The following is a 21,273-nucleotide window of genomic DNA, read 5'->3' as shown; positions in this document are numbered from 1 at the left end:
ACCTTAAAGACACATGTCTTCCTTAGGACACAACCACTACCATGCATTATGTTCCACTATTACACTGGCCATACACAATACATGGTGGTATTATCCTATTATCACCTTATAAAGAAATGATAATATTGATTTACTGAACATACATGTTATGGCCTGTCTAGGAAAGAGTGGACAATCCTAGCCAAATATTCTCTTCCTCTTTGCTCACTTTATTAATTGCAAGGATCCAGGTTATATCCTTGATATAATTCAGTGAGGGTCTTTGTGCTAGTTCATTACTTTCCATAGTTAGTGGCAAACAATAAGAAGCCTTTTTCTCAGTACACAAACATACTAATAAGACCAACAAACATCTTAGGAAATATAATGCCTGTCCAAAAAGTAATCTTTTTGTTGCCAGTACCTTTTTATCTTATTGAAAAACAGTACCAACTAATGAAGGGAATTCACCCAAACACAGAAAGGTAACAGATTGGCATAACATACAATAAAAAAAACTTTCTCCTATCCTATTGTTGCCCATATAGTCATATATAGTCAGTTCCTACCTTTTTTTCCAAAATAATGTAATCTGTGTAAAAATTACTATTTCCAACCTTTGGTACAGTACATTGCATGCGTAGATCAATCATGTTCTGGTGGAAAGCTTTACATGCCAGACACAAAGCATTAACTTACAGTCATTTCATAAACCTAAATCATAAACATACACTTGTGACTGTAGATCCTGTTTTTTTAGAGAGCAATTGAAGGCTTACCTTTTTCTCTCTGTAAAGAATCAGTAGGGATTTAAGTTCCAGCAGGATCAGCCTTCATATAAATGTGAAGATAATCTGTGTAATTCTTTCAGGTACTTATTTAAACAAATATATTGCTAGAAATACAATGGAGTGCCAAAACTAAAAAATCAGACAGGATGTTTTGGCTTTAGTTCCTATTTAACTCTTTAAAAGAGAACATTATGCCAGAGGGAAGTGATTTGCAAAGTGCCCCCAGACATGTGATAATTCATATCATTAATATAATCATATGTTTGGACACTAATGAAAAACAAAAAAAACTGCACACAGGAATTTATGCATATAGGAAAAGAGCAAACTTACAATGACTAGTTATATTTAATTTAATTTTACCATGATGAATGGCCAGTCCAAACACTAGCAATACACTGGTGATGTGAAAATTTGATGTCATATAATTTTCAACTAAGTTCTGTTCAAACTTATATGTTTATTAAGAATACACAAAAATGATATTAAGTGCATACAAGCACAATCATTTTTGTGCTACTAAACAACTAAAAGTAAGTGATCCTTGTATGAGCAGTAGTCTCACATAGTAGAGAACAAAAGTGTTCAGCAACCTATGCCACTGAAGAGCTTTTGATATACATATCATTAGCCATTTATACTGTATAGATAGCCACACATCCTATATGCAATCTATGCCCATCATTTCTGGTACAGTGTTTAGCGCTTGCAGACTAGCCACATTTAGAACAATAATGAGATTCAACTTTTTTTTCATTTCTAAAATGTACAAAGTCTTTTGAGGGAAGAAATAGTTTGCAGGAACTTAGACTACTCTCACTATCTCTGTATAATGAACTCTCAGATATGTGAAGGTTAAAAGCATGCTTGATATACTGCCAATATGTAGGAGACCTGAGGCCATAACTAGCAAGCTATCACCTATACCAGACCAGCTTTATCAGAACAGCACTGATGGAAAAGCGATGGATAGACACTGATAATGGATTACCTGCCTAGATAAAATCTCAGATGTAGACTTTTTTTAGCCTTATTATTCTGCTGGAATTCAAGGATTTTTGTACTTACAGAGGTTAATATTCCAGGTTGTGGATATAATAACAGCCGACAGACCAGCCACAGGAGAAAGTATTTAAAAATTATTATATTTTTTATTTTTACAATATGAAGATGGATGTTCAGGCTCTGAATTCTATTTCTAGGCAAACACAGCCATTATACAAATGATTGAAAAATGTTATAAAATATTAGAGTGGTAAAAGTATTTCAGTGTACCTGATGAAATGTATGAGGATATAGTAAGAAGTGTTTAGTCCACAACTATCAGCAGAAAAATAGGAATGACCTGCGCTGACTTTTTATAGTAGAAGAGCCAGGGCTTCCTGTCCTGACCCGTAACAAGTGTACCTTGTGTTCCAACACTTCTTGACTGCATGCTTCTAGGGAATGTTAAGTATCTTAGGTATAAAAAAATGGAAGAGTTGCTTATAGCACAATGTTTTCCTTTCTTTTTCAAATCTGCATTTGAAAATGACAACAAATACAAATGGTGACATGTCCCTTTCTTCCATCTGTTTTTACTGAAGAGCTTTATTCGTGGTCCTATATTTAGCTCTTTTAAATGCTAAACCATATTTAGTTATCTTAGTCACTAAGATTTGTATTTGTTCTGGAGATTATCCTTGTAAACCTCCATTGCCTATTAGGTTTATTAGTTGTTTTCAGCGCAGGTTAGTGAATAAAGAGGCGCCAATAACAAAGCTGAATTTATTACACAGTACCTCTGAGGAGTTGCATCAAAATGCAGGAGCCTATCTTTATGTATATACAGTTGAAATGTAGCTAAATTTTTCATACCTAACAGCATAGATTAAATGGGAGTATGTTTGATGTAGGCTACAGGTGAGAAGCATGAGCAGTAACAGTTTCATCTTTAGTCATAATAACATAACTGTACAGCTAAAGTTAAATGAATAAATAGCACAAGCAAGCATCACAATACAGCTAACAAATGTAACAGAAAAAAAAAATAGTTCAGCATTTGATTTTTCGACATAAAAGACTGCACTTCACATTCTGGAATTTTACTCTGTAGTATGCTAATGAATTAACCATGTGAACATATTTTAATTTTAGCATACTTACCAGAACTATAAAATAGTTGCTCTGTAAATAAATATTCAAAGTTCCACATTTACCTACACTTGGAGCTTTGCAACAGTTGATGAAAAAAAGATAGTTTGGTTTTTTTCCTTAGTTGTTTCTAAAACATTCTAAACTTTCACCAAAGCTGTTTTATGTTCAATAGATAGAAGTTCAGTAGATGTTCAAGAGATAGAGAGAAAAGCACTCTTGCATGCACTTGCATGTGTATAACAAGCTGTAAAATGTCACATAGACCATGAACTTTGACAGCTCTCTTATCCTGATAAACATCAGCGATTTTCACCTTCACTATACTGTAATTTATGAATAATGTACAGAGAATGTAATGGAATCACAGTGTAAAATACAGACATTCTGGTGACATCTGCTATACCAGAACATTACAGCAATGAATGATTGCTCTAACACAAAATAAACTGGTTCCTCCTTGCTTTCTACTTTTAGAAACATGACCGATTCCAGATTCTATCTCCGTAATTTGCTGGCTTGTAGAAGCAATGACTATTAGACACATTTTGGCATTAAGAATAGAAAACCTACTGGCCTCACAGGACAAATCCTTTCCTGGAGTTTTTTGTAGTACCAGAAGCGTGTAAGAATCTGATGCTCTTTAGCTCTTATGCTCTTTGAACTGGTGTTCTCAGATAGAACTATAGACAAAACAATATTAATTTGAGGCCCCATGGGGGAGATTTTTCTTGGTTCCAATCCCACTGATCACATTGAGACCAGACAGTAAGTTAAATAACCTAAATTTATGATGTATTGATGATTGTGGATCTGCATTAATATGTGTCTTTTTTATCTACCTGGAGTTCAGCTTTGAAAACTTGTAAAACAGTTATTGCTACACATGCCATTTTGTAATCAAATGAGAACAACTGAAGCAAATATAAAGCTAACAGTTAAGCAAATCCATTTATATACATTAAAGAAGAACTGTACTCATCTGAGTGCATTTTTATTTACACCTACACTATTAAATGTATTTAATAACTGTAAATTCCAAAGCTTTCTTTTAAAATCATGTGTAGCTGCACCTAAGTACTGACAGTAGATTTAAAGGTAGCAAGGTCATGTCTGTGACTACCATATACTAATGCCCCTGGATGTGACAACACTGCAGTCATTTGCATGCCCCTTTCTCTTATTAATAAAAAAAAAAAAACATTCAATTTACAAGCCATGTAAGGGGTGGAACATATTTCACAAACTTTCTTTCTTACAATGCAGCCAGTAGGCATGGCAGGAGGAAGCCAGAAAAAAAAGGTATAGCATTATTTGAGGGTGATATCTTTGGGAAAACACTAGCCAAATTGCATTACAAGACATTTTCTATGTGGCTAAAGCTTTAACCTTTGTAGAGGCCCTTTATAAAAGTTTAGTTCTCTAAAGTGGCACGCAGCGGTAAGCACAAAGAATAGACACTCAATATCTTCATCCAAATATCATGCATACTGCTCTACTCCATGACCTAAACAAAACTGAGCCAATTACTTCCCCCACTTTCCAATTCATACAGGACCAGTTTTTTTTTGTTTTACATAGTCATTATTTATTATTAAAAAAAAAACAAGCTACTAAACAGTACTACAATCGTTGCCTGACTCTGTTTCCCCTTCTGTACAGCTACGAAGACGCATTTAATTGATCCATCCTTTGCTCTAACAGCTGCAGTTTGCCATTCATATGGCTAAATAGAGTACTTAATAGCACAAAAAGAAACCAAGATCTAAATAAAGACACATACAAAAATAAACCAGTTTGAATAGCCAACTACAGAAATGTTCTGTCTTGTACACTTTGTATCATCATGTATTATCACAATTTGAATCAGCGTTTTATTAAATAACCATCATGTAATGTTGGTCAGCTCTTTAACACTTTAACACTTAAGCTGTCTTATTGATTATAGAGATTTCTATTTTGTATAAAGCTTTTTTTTTCTGTTCCTCTATATGGCCCAGATTTTTTTTTTAGGCATAAAACTGAGGCCCATTTGATTTTTTCAGCCCATCAGTAGGCCAGTCCAACCCTGTCTACCAGATTTTTTTGAAAAGCTTTGGCTATTAGGAGTTCTAATGAGTACATGGAATTTCTTGTGAATACATAAAATATATACATTTCCCCAAACCATGGTGACAAATCAGTACATCTAGAACCATGTTTATTAAACATTCATATAAACCAGTGTGCAAGCATTTTCACTTTACAATCTTTTGTAGTGTTATTTTTTCAATCAAAAAACTTTTTGTCTTTTATTTTATTTACCAATCTAAGATTTTATTCTATTAAGTTGTATTGAAGCTACTTCAAGCACATATATATCTAGGCACTAATATGAATCTTGCTGCAGCAGTAGTAATAGTGAATTTGGGGTGTCCTGTTCTGATTGCTACACGTAAAAAGTATTCTGATACTACCAATAATCACAGAGATCAACAAATGGGGTGTAAATGAACTCACCTTTTCATTAGTAATAATTTAAATGAAGAGTATGTTTTTCTAATTATTGTTAAAAAGGCCAAACGTAAATCCACCATCACAATAAGACTTAAAAACCTCCAAAATTGTTTTAGGTGTTGATCTTGCTTGCAGATCTTAAGATATTTATACTTATAGGTATGATAATTATACACTTGGATGGATACTCGTTATATATATAGATAGGTGAGATCTATAGCTGTATACTAGCAAGGTTATAAACCAAAACTATATGTATTACCATATCTTGTACTTGCCTGGACTTGCCACTTATTGCAAAGAAATTGATATGGTTACCATTTATAGCCCTACAATTTCCATTATTTTACGACATACAGCTGAATGTTGTAAGGCGTTCTATTACAGTTTATGTAGGTTTTTTTCCTTTTTCACAGCGGCAAACAATAAGTTCAATACACTTGAAAACAACAAGAAGCTTTTCTCTCAGCACACACACCAAAAGAGGATAGCAAGAAATGTCTATACAAATAGATCTTCCAAAGAGTTCCAATAAATGTTTATGTTCCAACCTCATAAGACTCCACAGTGGATTGCTATTACAGTATGAAATTATGTTTGTCGTGTGGAGTCTCGGCCATACAAATTCTTTTTAGAATTCTTATTGGAACAGCAGCTGTGCAAAACAGATAAATAAACTATGGTTAACATGAAAGTTTCCACAAGGATCTTGTCTTTTTGTTAGGAATAGGCTGCACTGGAATATTCTGTCGTAAATGAAAGAATATTCATACCTAGAAAACCTGCAGACTATGTGAAGAATGCATATTATCTACTAAATTAATATGGGACTAGGTAAAGAACTAAATTGGCATCAAGGCACTTTTTAAACATGAACAGACTGCTTAATTGCTACAAATAATGTGGTTTAGGCTTCTACATTTTAATATAGAATAGGGATAAAAACAAAAGCAAACATTTCCATCCATAAAACCTGTGCTTCTCACACAAAGAACAAAGCAAGAGGTTTGCTTCAGTTTTCCCCTTGCAAAATATTCTCACCTTTCCTGTAATCCCCTGCTGCTTTTGTTCAGTGTCTGAGAGGGAAAATACTCAATTCTTTCTGGCATGGAGGAACATGGTATTCATGTCAGCACTGCATGGCAAGATTTTGTAGCCCTATGTAGGCTTTGGCAAAGGAAACCAAGTATGTAATGCTAGATAAAGGGGTAATTACATAAAACTGTTGCTATTCTCTGCATGAGCAAAGAAAATTTATTTTAGGAGGTACACAGTCTTCAAATAAAAAAAATAAAAAAGAACCCCCCCCCAAATTTATATAGGCGGATTGAATTTGACCTCATTCTTCATTCCATCCAAAAGACTGGCAATATCTAGGGGTAGTAAGGAATTACCACAGTTAAGGCTCTGGATTAAGTTTAAATATTACAGCAATTGAATAAGTGTTATTGTCAGATCGGTTATAAGTAGAATCAGGTTCTGCCTAAACCCCAGTGCTACGAAATATGTTTATGTAGGAACTAATGACTTCCTCACTACTAACTTCATCACATGCACGGCTCCAAGACTTTTCTAGAGCTGCCCTCAACTCTCTGGAATGGTCTTTCTCATCCTTTTCGGCTTGCTTCTATTTTCTGCTCATTTAAAACAGCACTCAAAACTCGTCTTTTCAAATTTGCCTAACCGTCTTCTTCAGTTTTCTAAAACCCTCAATACTTCTCACCACTGCATATCTCCCCTCCTATTGTGTTTTACATCCCCTACCTCCTAGATTGTAAGCTCTTTGGGGCAGGGTCCTCTCCTTTTCCTATATCACTGTTTGCATCTGTCTGACAATTGCAGATGTACAGCGCTGCGTAATATGTTGTCGATATAAATCCTGTTTATTATTATTATAAGTAATAATATTATTACTGTAGCAGGAAGTTTATACTAATGACACACAATGTTTATCATGAATACTCTTCTCATTGTAATTGTCATTTACTTTAAAATATGCACTTTTGGGTTAAATGTTCCCTGTTTGTAAATTTAACTTTAGGATTCATATATTAAACCATTTCATTGTTTTTTGTATATGGATCCTGATCAGTCTGGACAGGAAAAATACTAGAAAATGGTGGCTTGAAGAAAATTCTTTCACGGAGGGCTATACAAGAAATGGACAATAATGGAAAACACCATAAACGCACCGGCTCCAGTAAGGCTGATATTTTGCAGTTAAAGACTATGTGACCTTGTGATGCCTAAAGTGTCAGTACTCCACATTAAATCAATATGTCCCAAGCTGTAAATTCATTCAGGTGAAAGGACAGAAGATGCTTGGAGATGGATCTGAGAACTACTTGGAGACAGCAGAGTACACAATTGAACAGTGCAGGTATTCCATAGAGAATATATGAAAGGCATGTTTCAAGGTCTCCATAAATGTTTCATCTGGTGTGTGGTGTCAGACTCTCCTTACAGACTGCAGAAGAGATCTGATGAACTGAGAGCTAATTAGGAGTTAGTGATGAGAATGAATGACAAAGCAGTTCTTTTAATCCACCTTTACCAACAAAGAAGAAAATTCAACTATTCAGATCTGCCTAGTATATTAGGTGTGGTTCCTCCTTTAAATATCTTGCATAGTCCAACTATATTGACAACAGAATCACAATTACTGTACACAACAGTAACATATAACATGTATCTGACTGTATAGGTATTGCCATTAGTAATCCTATTCCATTTTATAAACACTTACAAAAAATGTGCACCGTTCCATTAATTATATTATAATATTAGGTCACAATGTTTTACTACATACCAGATTATATCAATATCAACAGCCTCCTCTTCAATTCAAAATATATCAAGAAAAATTTTTATAAAAGGTTTTAGAGGAAATGCAAATCCTGATTTTTTTTATCTCTATGCATCATTTCATCCCTACACTTCTAGGTAAACCTTATAAAAGGCTGAATAAGCAGGGAATTGTTAAGGCAGGCATATGTAGATAATGTCATCTTTTCCTAAAGGCTACAATGATTCTGTCAGTATAATAATTATCACATGATTGAACCTGGATTTGCTACTAGAGACAGTGTAAATTATAGAGGAAAGCCAATGTTAAACAGGACAGATTTTGCAACAGAATCACTGCACAGCTACAGTTTATAGTTATAAATTCCTCACTCAGCTTCTTTAATGTAGTAGTGAGATAGAATAAAACACAACACTGACCATTTCTTGATTGTGTGTCTGTTTAAAGTGAAAATCTGTCTCCTCTTCAGTAATAAATCTGTCATAGATCTGTGCAAATCTTTTTAAGTTAGATGTCCTGAGTTACAGGAGTTGTAAATACACAGGAAACCGTTGCACAGCCTTTTCTAAATGGGAAATGGCCTGGTTTGTGTCTAATAATGATGCCCGATAACTATACCCCTGTGTGTACATGACATTATCAACAACCACTGACCATATCATGCTTAGATATGGCTTCAAGACCCCAGGGATATCTGTCTACACATTGCCCTTAGGTGCCTTACAGCATATGTATGTTTGTATATATATTCATATACAGTATACATGTATGTATACTACTGTTGTACCTGATTTCTGACTTCCATTAGTCAGACATTTGATCCAGGTACTTCTACTGGACAGTAAAGATTACTGCACCTATACAATACAGCTTGGTCAAGGACCTTCCTAAAGCATTATGATTTGGATTAAAAAATAAAAGCTTGATAAAGCTTGAAGAAATTGTATGATGATATGGAAAATCAGATTTTAGAAGAAAAAAGGTGGCCCAGGAATGGACCACATTTGTTGTTCTATGCCAGCAAATTATTGGAACAATGGTAAAATAACCAGTAGTTTACAATGCATTAAAGGAACTATGTGATAATAGAGCTGGGAAGCAATCAAAACTGTATTATTCATTACAAAAAAAGAGTAATATGCATTCAGTTACCAACCTGTGTAGGATTGTAAAGTTCCTGCAGTGGACTACGTGACCCCTTCCGACAGCAAATTTCCATCCCAAAGGGGTTTCTGTGCATTACTGAAAAGAGATGATAAAAAAGTGTTAACGTCAGAGAACAAATACATGTGTAACCTACATAGTTGATGATAACATGTAATAAAATACATACACAGTAGGTTTGACAGTTTGTTAAACAAAAAATAGTTTCATGAATTTCCGATACCTAGCTTCAAGTTTATTCACATCATTGGCAAACAGTATGACCCTACAAATGAGTACAAGGGATGCTGTGTAATACTGTGTCACTCTTGTTATTACTTGTTATTAGGGCAGCAAATTGAGAAAATGCCACAGTGTAGAGCAATGGTAATCTTCCAAATAAAACACTGGCAGAATGAAACAATGTTAAGTATCACCAGTTTTGCTTTGCTGTCTGTGTCGTCACCTGAGAGACCTTTATCCCTGTGACAACAGACATGATATATGGAAAACATGTCTCGTGGGAATACTCAGACAGCAATAAAAATCTGAAATGTGTCCAGGCAAAATTCAACTGGAATTATTTTTGAAAATTTCAAGCAGAAATTTGAGATTTTATTTCTATCAACTTCTGGGGATGTCTGTCGGCTTTAACATTATACATTTCAGAATAGAATAACTGCACTGCCTTTGAACATCAAAGTTAAAGTGTAGGCAGGAAACCATATACTTAAAGGGGGAAGGAGAGGAAGAAGTAAATGTATAAAATATTTAGGTGTAGAAACCCTGTACTTAGAACTATACATTTTTTGGCTACTATTCTTTTAAATATTAACACTTTTATTCACAAAATAACTACTGAGTTGCATGGGTACACTTGTAGCTTTACTGGTTACATACACACATTCCTCAATGTGCCAACTAGAACCCATTTAAAATTAGATTGGGATGCTACTTATCTTAAATCCAGTTTAAATTGTCCCCTACCCCAAACTCCCTAGCATTTTTGGTTACAATACTATGTTTAGACATTGGTGGCCAGAGTTTTCAATGCAAATATTAGTATGAATTTTAAAAGTTAAGCCAATGGCCTGGAAGTAAATTAAATCTGAACAATTTCACTCATTTTTACAACAAATAAAACTGGTAGTAAGGTACACACACATTAAAATATCAGAATTGGGACTATTGTCTACTAGGAGAGGTTAGGAATTACAGATTCATAGCTTCTATTCCTCTGATTTAATATAGCTCTAAAATAATGTACTAGAGATTTGCTCATCTAAGTAATCATGTATCCGGAAATGTAAACCCTTCCCTGTGGAAGCATGCAGGAGATATATAAAATCACTACCCAATCAAGTGATTGAATCATTTCTATACACTGAAGATTTAGGCCCAATTACCTCCGCTTCAGGTCTTGCTGATTAGCAGGCTAAAATGGTTTAACAACGTGGAAATAAAACACATATTACTGTGTTACACATATTATTGGAACATTATTTTACTATTAATTTTTTCTCCTCATTTCAAGGTAAAGATGCTTTTAAAGAAACCTATATTTAAGACCCAAGGTCTGTTACTTCCTATATGAATGATGTTCCTCATCACTGACCTTATATCAGGGAGACAAATACTGGAACTGACAAGGCCCTTAGGTGTTAGAGCTGCTGTCACAAGGACCTCCCTGTGTCCCTCTAGAACATTTTGGCAACAATTATTATCTTTTATGCACAACGCTCCCATGAGCTAACCTGCTATTTTTATCAATCCCTGTTCTATTATTTCATAGCACAGTGTTGGCCTGTTTGTACCTTTTTACAGACCTGAAATATATTTTCCTAGTTCAGTGCTAAGTGAAAATTTGATATTAGATTAGAAAAATGTGCAATCATTTACAAAAGTATAATAAATGTTTTATCTGCCATGCCTAATGTAGTATATTGAACAATTTAGTTGAACCGACCTCACACAAGAGACCCCACACAACTGAGACATCCCATAGTGGAGAAAGGGGTCTCCTAACACATACCCAAGGATTCCTTCAATTCGGTGACCTTAGGAAATACAAGCAAACATTGGAACTTACTTTTTCATCCTATACCTGCACAATTTCTGCACTACCGAGTCTTGTGTTGAACTTCCTTAGAAGAAGCCAGTATGGGCAAAACACTTCTGGAATCTCTGCCTATTCACTTTTATTTGGCCTTTATCTGCCCTATTTGGAACTCAGAATTTTTGAATAATTCTGCCCTAACTTGAGGGCAATACAATATATTTAGTTTCGTATTTTTTTTGCACTATATGAAGAATTTATATTACACTCATTTGTATTGTTAACATGTATTGTATTGTATTGTTAATCAAATAAATTACCAACATAAATGCTAAAAAAAATGCAATTTTGTTCTCTGAACCCTAAGGTCAAGAGGAAGAAAAATTATTTAATTTTCTGAACAATTTATTAAACCACGCTCATGCCACCTAAGGCATGAGATACATTGTAAATCAAACACTACTTTACCACTATTACTTTTACCATTTAATGCATATGTTTCCAAAGTACCTTAGTTGCCCCAAAAGTAACTGGTGAGATTACTAATAAAAAATGTGCTTGAAAGAGTATAAAAAAATAGCAAACAGAGTTGTTTCAATACTACCACTTGAATTACAGATAAAGCTTGATGTTTTTAGAATGTGAGTTTAAAAAAAAATGTATGTCTATATTTTTGACAAGCGATTTATCTTCTTTCATATGACATTCAACAATTTCTACTTTTAGAATTGTTCAGAATAGTATTTCTAATATTTTTTTTTGTTATAGAGATGAGCTGCATTATTGCAAAGCAATGCCTTAAGCTACGTACACACTTCCAATAATTATCGTTGGTAAACGAACGACGAACGATCCTGCACGATATCGGCGAACGATCGTATAGCACCGATCCTGTACATGCAGATAACGACACGATCGTTCGCAGATATTGTACACACAATAGATGCGATCGTTTGAGCGATACAGGAAGTGACGTGCACGACAGGAAGTGAACGAACGTTCGTTCATCACGCATGCTCAGACCATGGACGATCAATGAACGACCGTACACACGATAGATGGTAAACGATCGTCGTCCAATCCGATCCGCCGGTCCGGTCGTTCATTTCCAGCGACTATTCTCGTTCGTCGGCGTCGTTGGTTACTTTTTTTACAAACGATTTTTGACCAATCGATCGTTCGTCGTTCGTTCGTCGTTCATTTCCAACGATAAAAATTGGACGTGTGTACGCAGCTTTACACTCAGCTCTGTTTATTTCTCTCTAAGCTGTTGCACTGTAATGGCTCTTTTTATTTCCAAGAGATAATAAAAGTACCTACTGAATTTAGAAACCAATTTGCAGCTTAATGCACTAATCAAAGTTATTTTTTTTTTTTTTACAGGTTAAATCCCAAACCGCACTAACATCTACCAAAGAAGGAAACATTGCAAAAATGCTGTTGAGATGATGAGTTTATTTATAAGAAAGAATATACTATATTATTTTTGTGTCATTTGTACAACTTTATCACCTATTTCTAGTGGTACTATTTAAATTAAAATCAACAATTTTCATTGGGAAGTGTGCTTTTTTTTCTTTGTAAAATATCGGTTTGCGACACTTAAAAGAGCAGAAGATAATTCAAATACAACAAACCTGAGAAAAGGTGGGGAAAACAGTTGTTCTGACTGTCATGTTATAAATGCAGTCTTTTGATTTGTAATACATATTCGCCGCTTGTTCAAGGTGGTGCTACATTCATATCTATGGACTTTTCTGAACCTGTTTAGATGTGAGCAATGTGTGCAAAGGCTGGTTAGATACAAACACATGGGGAAACTGTATTTGAACTTTACCTGAAGCTATAGCTATATTAAAGATATTGAGAACATTTATGTACACAAAAGTGAGTATCCAGATACCATAAATCGGTGTAATTCCAGATTTTCATCAAGCCACTAAAAGACTTATTGATTCAGTACTGTTTTATACATTTACACATCATAAAGTATAAAGGACACAAAGAGTGGCTGGGTTTGTCACAAGCAACTTTACCAGTTCAACAGTAAAACCATGCAAATATATTTTCATGACTTTTTTATTTATTTAAAGTAAAGGTAGTAGGAAATACTATTTATTGTGGACATTCTGGAATGTTTTTCTTTTTTCATGTCAGCTAAATGGTAAATATTGCCTGAATTTGATAGAATAGTTACTCATTTGGATTATGCATTAAACATTTTAACAGGAACTGCATTTCAATACACCTGTATGGAAAACCCATCTGAAGCAAACAAAAGCATATTAACACAGTCATTAAAGGCTCATCCACCTATGTTGTGTAGACAAATTTCATCATGAAAATGCATTCTATAAAAATCTATATTCAGCATGATTGTAGAGGAAAGGCTTTTATATTACAAACACATCAACCTCATGGAAAATTCCTAATAAAAAACCTAAAAGTTTCCCCAGATTTTCAACTTTTTTCCAGCAAGACTTCACTGACATTGTTTCAATATTCTATATGTGCATGAACTTGGCCAGTTCTATTACATCTTACAATAAAATGTGAGTAATATTTTCCAGTCTGTGCTCGGCTGTTGCTGTAATACTTGGCAGTGACCACTGACTGTCATATAGAAGCTGCATGGACTACTGTAGGTATGATGTGTAACTGGCTGGGTATTTGATCATTGGCTTCATTGCTGAAACTATGCAACCTTTGTATACATTTGCATACTTGTGAGCCATCAAGCTTTCCGTTTCAAATAAATAGTCTATTTCTGGAAGCACAAAGCAAAAACTAAACATAAATAATTAAACAGTTTGCAATGTTTCATATATAGAATCTCCTACAGGGATGAAACTAAAGTAAAAAATGGGACATTATACTACTATATTATTTTATTTATGGAGTACAAATTTATTATGCAGCACTAATTGCAAGACTGTGAAGAAAGACCCATGTGTATTAAAAACTGTTATTGTCTTGTCACCCAGTAATTATCTCTATTATTAAAATCTAGTGAACACAACACATACTGTACATGCCTGGGCAATGAAAGCTAAGCTTTGGGTGGGTGGGTGGACACATGATTTTTGGGATCTATGCTTACTTTCTGCCCCTATTGCCCTTACAAGACAACAGACATCACTAGGACAAGGAGGTACACAATTAAAACATTTTTAGAAGCTTTAACCCCCTTCTCACTAAAAAGGTGATCTCTAGAAATATAACTTATCAGTCCTAAATGAAAAAAAAAAAAAGGTTTGCCAGCAGGGCACTGACCACTATTAAAATATGGCACAGGTTCTAAATATTCCCAGATTTACTCAATACAAATTTTGGCTGAACTTGGGTTTTAAAAAGACCCCATCACTGACTCATTCACTTCAACATTTTTCCATGAAAGTATGCATGATGTGTATTAAACATATTCAATAGATATTAATTACATATAAAAGCCTCCCTGAAAAGATCAGAGACTTCTGCTGGGTGCCTGCAAACTCATATTTGTTACCAGTGACACTCTATATTCTTTTTCCTCCCGCCACAGCTACATAAAAAACTATTTAGAGATTGTGTAAAGGTGATAGAGGAGTTGGGCCAGCACAATTAGACATTTCCTAAGGTAGCGAGGCTTATGGTGTAAGAAAGAGAGAGGGGGAACTTTGACTGTGCTAGGAAATTAACTATCCCTGTCATAGTACAATTTATTTAAGAATTTTTAGCTGCATACCATAATATGACTGCAGCAATGGGAGGTTTACTAGCATATGTCAGCACCCAGTTAGATAAAAGGAGGTAATTGCTAACCAAGTTCACCTAACAAAAATAATTTCAAACATTTTAATGGTTTTTGTGTCAAATTAAACAAAATACCATAGTAGTCTAAAATAACATAAGCCATAATTTTACAAAGGTGTAGGACATAGGCACAACAAAATAGGGGGAAACATTTGGAACATAAACAAAAAAACTGTGCAATGAATTCTTCATAAGGACTTCATTGATATTCTATTCACAGATGAATTATACCTGCAGTATTTCCAGTACATAACAACTCAAGCCTATAGCATCTCTTATAGGGGTGACCCTGTGCGGGGAATATAGAGTGTCACTGGTAACAAATATGAGTTTGCACATCTAATAAAGATGTGTGGTAAACTGGCTGCTGGCCAGAGCCCAACACAAAGTGATCATATTTCATCACCAACCCAAACAAATCTGTTTGGAGAAACAGCAATGACTTGCGAAGGATTGAGGAGGTGCTATGTTTAACATGTCACTTCACAGAGTTTAGGCAGCAGTAGACATCAATTTCTCAGGGATGTGAGAAGCAGAATGAGTTACTGTGCATTGTTCCGTCATATCAAGGACCAACAATCAGTAGCTTGCAGCTTCTGATGACACACACAGACCATGTTTAATTTCATCTGACCTGATTTACTTGCAAAGTTTCAGTTTATACCAAAAGGTCACAAGCAGGAGATACATTATTTTACTTCTTCATGGGTAAGGTTATGGTTTTATCATCGGTTTACCAGTTTTCAAAATGATTGCTAACCATGGCCAAGTCATTTTGTGAAAGCTTTTGTTCTTCTGGATGGATGATGTTATTTTTGGCTTGGTTGTAGTGGTGTACTGTCCATTGCTAAAGACCAAACTGAAGATAAGCAATAATCAAAGGATTACAAGGATTCAGCTATTTTACTGTTGTGTAGGAAAGTTGTCCTAAATAAAGAAAGTGGGACATATAGGGTTCTAATTTCAGAATCACCAAGTATAACCAAGTAGTCACATGGAGAACGTGCAAAACTAACAGTGTAGGGTGGGCAGTCTTAAAAACATTTTCACATAATTGTTCTACTATACCATCACATGTCAAGTTCATCAGAAACTAGCTATCTATTTGCATTATAAATACTATTCTAAACCTAATTGATTTACAGAAAATGTGGATTTTTTGTAATGTAAAACAACCCTATAAAATGTAACATGTACACCCAAAAAAAAGGCCCCTAATAAGTAAAAAGCACCCTGGCCTAAAGTAAGAAAACATGGTTTTTACATTTTACTTTTGGAGGGAGGTGTAGGAGGGGGTTTGTAGTTTGCTCCTTAGTTCAGCTTTAAAGATTCTACTACACTATGAGTGGCATTTGTCTTTACTGAGTTTATTGTGTGCATGTGGAAATTTTGGAAGAAAAGAAACTATAATAAATGTTTGGGAGGATCACCTTGGTGGTATAATACCCAAACAAGAGTAATTAAACTTAAATATAAAGGCCCAGTGAGTCCCAATTTCACCAAACAAAAAGAGGCAATAAACCCAAAACGAAAAAACTCAAATTTACATTCAATCCAAGAGATTTAAAACCACTCAAGTAAAGAGGCAAAAAAAAGTATATATTATTACCCTCTAATCCACAGGATGATTTGTGTCACACTACATGATCAAGGCTGTATTACTTTGTCCATGAAGCACATGACAGAGGGTCTCAAAATGTCAGCTGGTAGCTTGTGTTTTGATAGGTAAGCCATGTCTACAGTTCTGCTGTCATGGAGGATGACTGGGGAAATACTAAACACTATTATAAAGCTTCAGAATAAAGACTAATCCTTTTTCATGCTCTGGATAATCATAATTAAATTACTAAAATTACACTGAAATACCAGAAGGTTTTATGAGGACAGGAGCAATATAATAAACAGGCAGCAACATAATTCTGTGGAGAGTTTAGGGGGGATTTATTGCTATCATTTCCTAGCTGGTAGCCTAATACATAGCAATAAGATATAAAGTGAAGATTTCTTGGAAAAAAAAAGTTAATTTTCTTGTAGCAAATATGATACTGCCCTCAGCAAACAGCTATAGCTAGGATGAGACTGATTATCTATTGCGGATATCTGATGGTTAGCTGGTTTTCTGTTAAGGCCCAGTGAAGATATTACGGTATTTTCATTTCCGAAAAGCTGCTATAACCTAAAGGGCATCTGTCAATTAAATCACCTTTTATTTTCTTAATAAATGTTGTAATGTTCTTTTTCTGGTGTCTTTTAATAAAGGAACACACTGGTAAGTGTTAATACTTTTTTATCAGTAGTAGTGTTTTTATAAATGTTACCAAATTTTTAAGTTTTGTAAAGTGCAAACCTCAAGTTTAAATAAAATGAAAACTATTACCAGGAGTACTTGTTGGTGATAACCAAAATAATTAGGAAAACAAAAAGCAATTGATCAATAAACATATGGTATGTGCCAAGGAAGATATACTGAAACCAAAGGTGTGTATAAAGCTTGTGTTTAGTTTTTAGCATTAATACAATGCAGACATTTAGCCATTTGACCATGCACAGCATGGTACCCCCCCCTGGCATGCACACGTAATGTTGCCACAAAATTACTAAACTGTTATACTCTTGGAAAAAGTCATGTCTAGCCTTTCATTGTTTTATAAGCAGTAAAACCACTTGTGGATGTTGTAAAATGAAACACATAATTTCTTAGCATTTAGCGGAATTACAAACTAAGTGCATCATGCCAAAACTAACTCTAAAACACCTGTACAAGTGAGATCATCTAAACAAAATGACAGGAAATAAAGTGTTTTTATTACTTGTGTAAATCATATTTCTGACTGAAAGGGAAAAAAATAACACAGCAATAATATGCCGATTGTGTATGACAGATGTAAACATATTGTGTAACATACACAACATATACCAACGTCCAGTTATCAGTCAAATTACCTTTGGACCTTTTCTTGGTGTTTACTCACCTCCTTTTTGCATCATATGGAAAATCAGAATTATATTTCAGATTTTTCCGCAATATCTTCCAATAGATCAAGGTCCAGGGTATTATGAAAAAATGATATTTATGGTGTTTTATGTATGGTATATATAAACATTTTGTGCAACATAGAAATTTAGGTCAAATTATGTATGTTCAGGAAAAAAACAAGTAAAATAATAAATAAAAAAAGCCATTTGTCAACTACGTAGCAAACTCACAGATCCTCTTGCATGTGCTTGTTTCCATCCAAATCATTTCTTGAACAGAGACACAACTTTATCATAGATACACTCACAGTACCTGTATTCATAGTAAGCAGATCTGATGTTCAATTAATTGATGCATGGTATATATTTCGTCAACCTTCTCAGTTTCTAAAACCTAAAATTCTAATATGAGATGGTCTGGGCCATGGGGTTGACTTATTGGGGAAAAAGTTTATCAGTGTCTATGCTCACAGGCATCCCAATATGCCAACTCTCTGTGGGCTGCCAAATTTCACACAATGCAATATCTGCAACCTTCGTAATGGAGCATAAATTGCAGTAAGGTATAACCTTTTCCTTTTGTGTGAGCTGTGAATTTTCTGATACATAGACTGTATTTAAGTGAATAAATAACAAGTCGTTGATATTCTCCAGTGGTTCCTATTAGTCAGTTCCTCTTCAGATTTTTAAATTCAATCATACTTCTTCGAAAAAAACCAGCATTCCCCTAGTTTGAAGAACTGTTAAATAAATGCTCTTTCTTTCAATAGGCAATACATTGTTACACCCATAAACAAAACTGGACATAACAATGTATCCTGCTTTCTTGCAGTGTTCAAACACAAGCATGTAATTGGATTTTAAATCTCATTCCTAACTGGGCTAGATCCAGCATGGAAAAAAATCAGGCCAAGCAATAGGTAAAACAACTGCCAGATACAGAAAAACACAATTTGTGTTGCCAATAGAGAATGTATTCCCTATGCTTTGTCTGTATGTAATTCAGATTTTTTTCATGCTGAATGACCTTTGTTGGGGTGCAGCACACATTGACATTGGTGCAAAAGTTATATAACCTGTACCAAAGTATGATAACTGGAAGGACTTTGTGGACTAAAAACTAATATGTACCCAACACAAACATGGAAAACTGATGCAGCTCTGATAATTATGTGACACTAAAGTATATCTAAATACAACATAAAACTATCAACATATGGAGAAAGAATCAAAATCATTACAAACAGAAGGTTCCCTTATATTAAAAAACACAAGCAGTAAAATTATCAAATGATGGAAATAGTCCATAGGAAGGTGTTGAAAATATTTTTTTCGGTGAAGTGGATAGCCAGACCAAATAGTAGCACTTTGAAAGACCTAATCATCGGTTATGCCAAGGCTGGTCCACTTGGTAAGTCTAAAAGTTGACAGAATATGGATTACAGCAGTGAAGATAATGCTGAAAGATTATATTAACAAACCAAAAGGTTGGGGAACTGTGTCAATAAATTCTGCAGTTGGTTAAGTTGAAAACCACAATCAAGAAAGAAAGGATGGACTGCCACTTTTTCTGTGAATCAACTAAAGCACAAGTGGTGAATTCACATCACCTCTGGTTATAATACTACAGCTCATGGTGAATGTTTATCGGACACTCTTACTAAAACTGTATTTGCATATAAAGATGTAAGGTTCACACCAGCTTCATGTTCCTTGTGTACACATATAATCCTAAATAAATAAAAGATCCAGGGCCTTTACTCATCATATAAGTGTACTGATATCTATGCAGACTGTCATCATATGGTATAAACTTACACATATATTTTATATTGTTATTACAATGTAAAGAACATTTGTGGGTACACATGGATCACATGTTTGTGACAAATTTAAATGCACAGGACTCATAATCAGCCTATGTTATCAGTCTCTAAAGACCATTTTATTTTTCAGTGTTTTACAAGCTATGTGAGAAATAGGCAAATGCACGGCAGACTGCCTGCCTCCAAGTATAGCTCAATGGCCAATCCAGTTGTTACTTTGTGTAAATGCTATGGCCATGATTTTACAAGATATTTACACAGTGTATGTGTTATTCTTGCCTTTTTCTTTACAATGTGTTACAAGTCAAATCAGGATTGACAACAACTGAACAAAGACTAGTTTCAACAACATTTTATATATTCATTTGAATGTATTCCCTGTCTTGCTGACCAGATCTCAAAAATTGTTTTAACTTGTGTTGGATTGTAAAAAACAGTTATAGAGGGTGAAAACCAGACTTCGGCTAGGCTAGCCTGTACTGAGAATTTTTATGGTGTGACTTTGACTTTATAAGTCTAGATTATCAGTTTATAAAGAAAGTTCCACTTATCAATTGTTACTGCTAACACATCACCGAACAACTGTAAATGTTATTTAACCTTTACCTATTACTGTGTACAAAACTGATAGATAATGATGCTAAAATAACAATATTATTACCATTAAACAGCAAAATAAACCTCTCAAATCTGTATTTTCATTATTTGAAAAAATATCCATTTGGCATATATTGTGCAAATCTATTTTTTGATGCAGAACATTAATTGGGGCTCCAAATATTGTGGAGACTGTGGATAAGCAACAACCCACTTATAATGACCCCAAAGAATGCTTGTAATTAGGATAAACCCTTCCATACCAATACAAAATGATGAACCTGCATCATTTGTGCCATCCCCCCATCAAATCTTGTAACAAATCATGCTCAGCTGCTTGGAACCTATTCACACTTCTCAGCGGTAATCTTAGAGCTAGAGAAAACAAGAACTTCAAAAGGAAAAGTATTAAGAGTGACATATTCCAGCAATGAGAGTGATGTAAAAGAAGCTGGGAATGACACCATATCAGTCAGGTGACCTGTGATATTTTAATCTAATGACCAAACTACAAAGCAACACATGCTACTAAAAAACCACAAACAGTACATAGATCAAATAATCCAGTTGGTCCATAGATCCAGTAATGGATTTGACAGCCAAAATCACTACAAACACTAACGAAATTTCAAATTTAGCAACCTGAAAACTATAAAAAAGACACACTGCACACACTTA

The 21,273-nt window shown here is 34.5% G+C and overlaps 1 protein-coding gene across 2 annotated transcripts in view; it reads right to left on the bottom strand.

Annotated features, from left to right (window-relative positions):
* Positions 1 to 21,273, bottom strand: part of CHST11 (carbohydrate sulfotransferase 11) — an 88,633-nt gene that overhangs the window by 35,280 nt on the left and 32,080 nt on the right. For both annotated transcript variants that reach the window (XM_072401166.1, XM_072401167.1), the window contains exon 2: positions 9,362 to 9,447. In XM_072401166.1, coding sequence (XP_072257267.1) covers positions 9,362 to 9,447 — 86 coding nt within the window. The remainder of the gene's footprint in view (positions 1 to 9,361; positions 9,448 to 21,273) is intronic.

Source organism: Pyxicephalus adspersus, chromosome 2, assembly GCF_032062135.1.
Source record: "Pyxicephalus adspersus chromosome 2, UCB_Pads_2.0, whole genome shotgun sequence".
NCBI lineage: Eukaryota > Metazoa > Chordata > Amphibia > Anura > Pyxicephalidae > Pyxicephalus > Pyxicephalus adspersus.
Note: the sequence above shows the minus strand (reverse complement) of the source record. Positions and strands in the feature narration are given on the sequence as shown.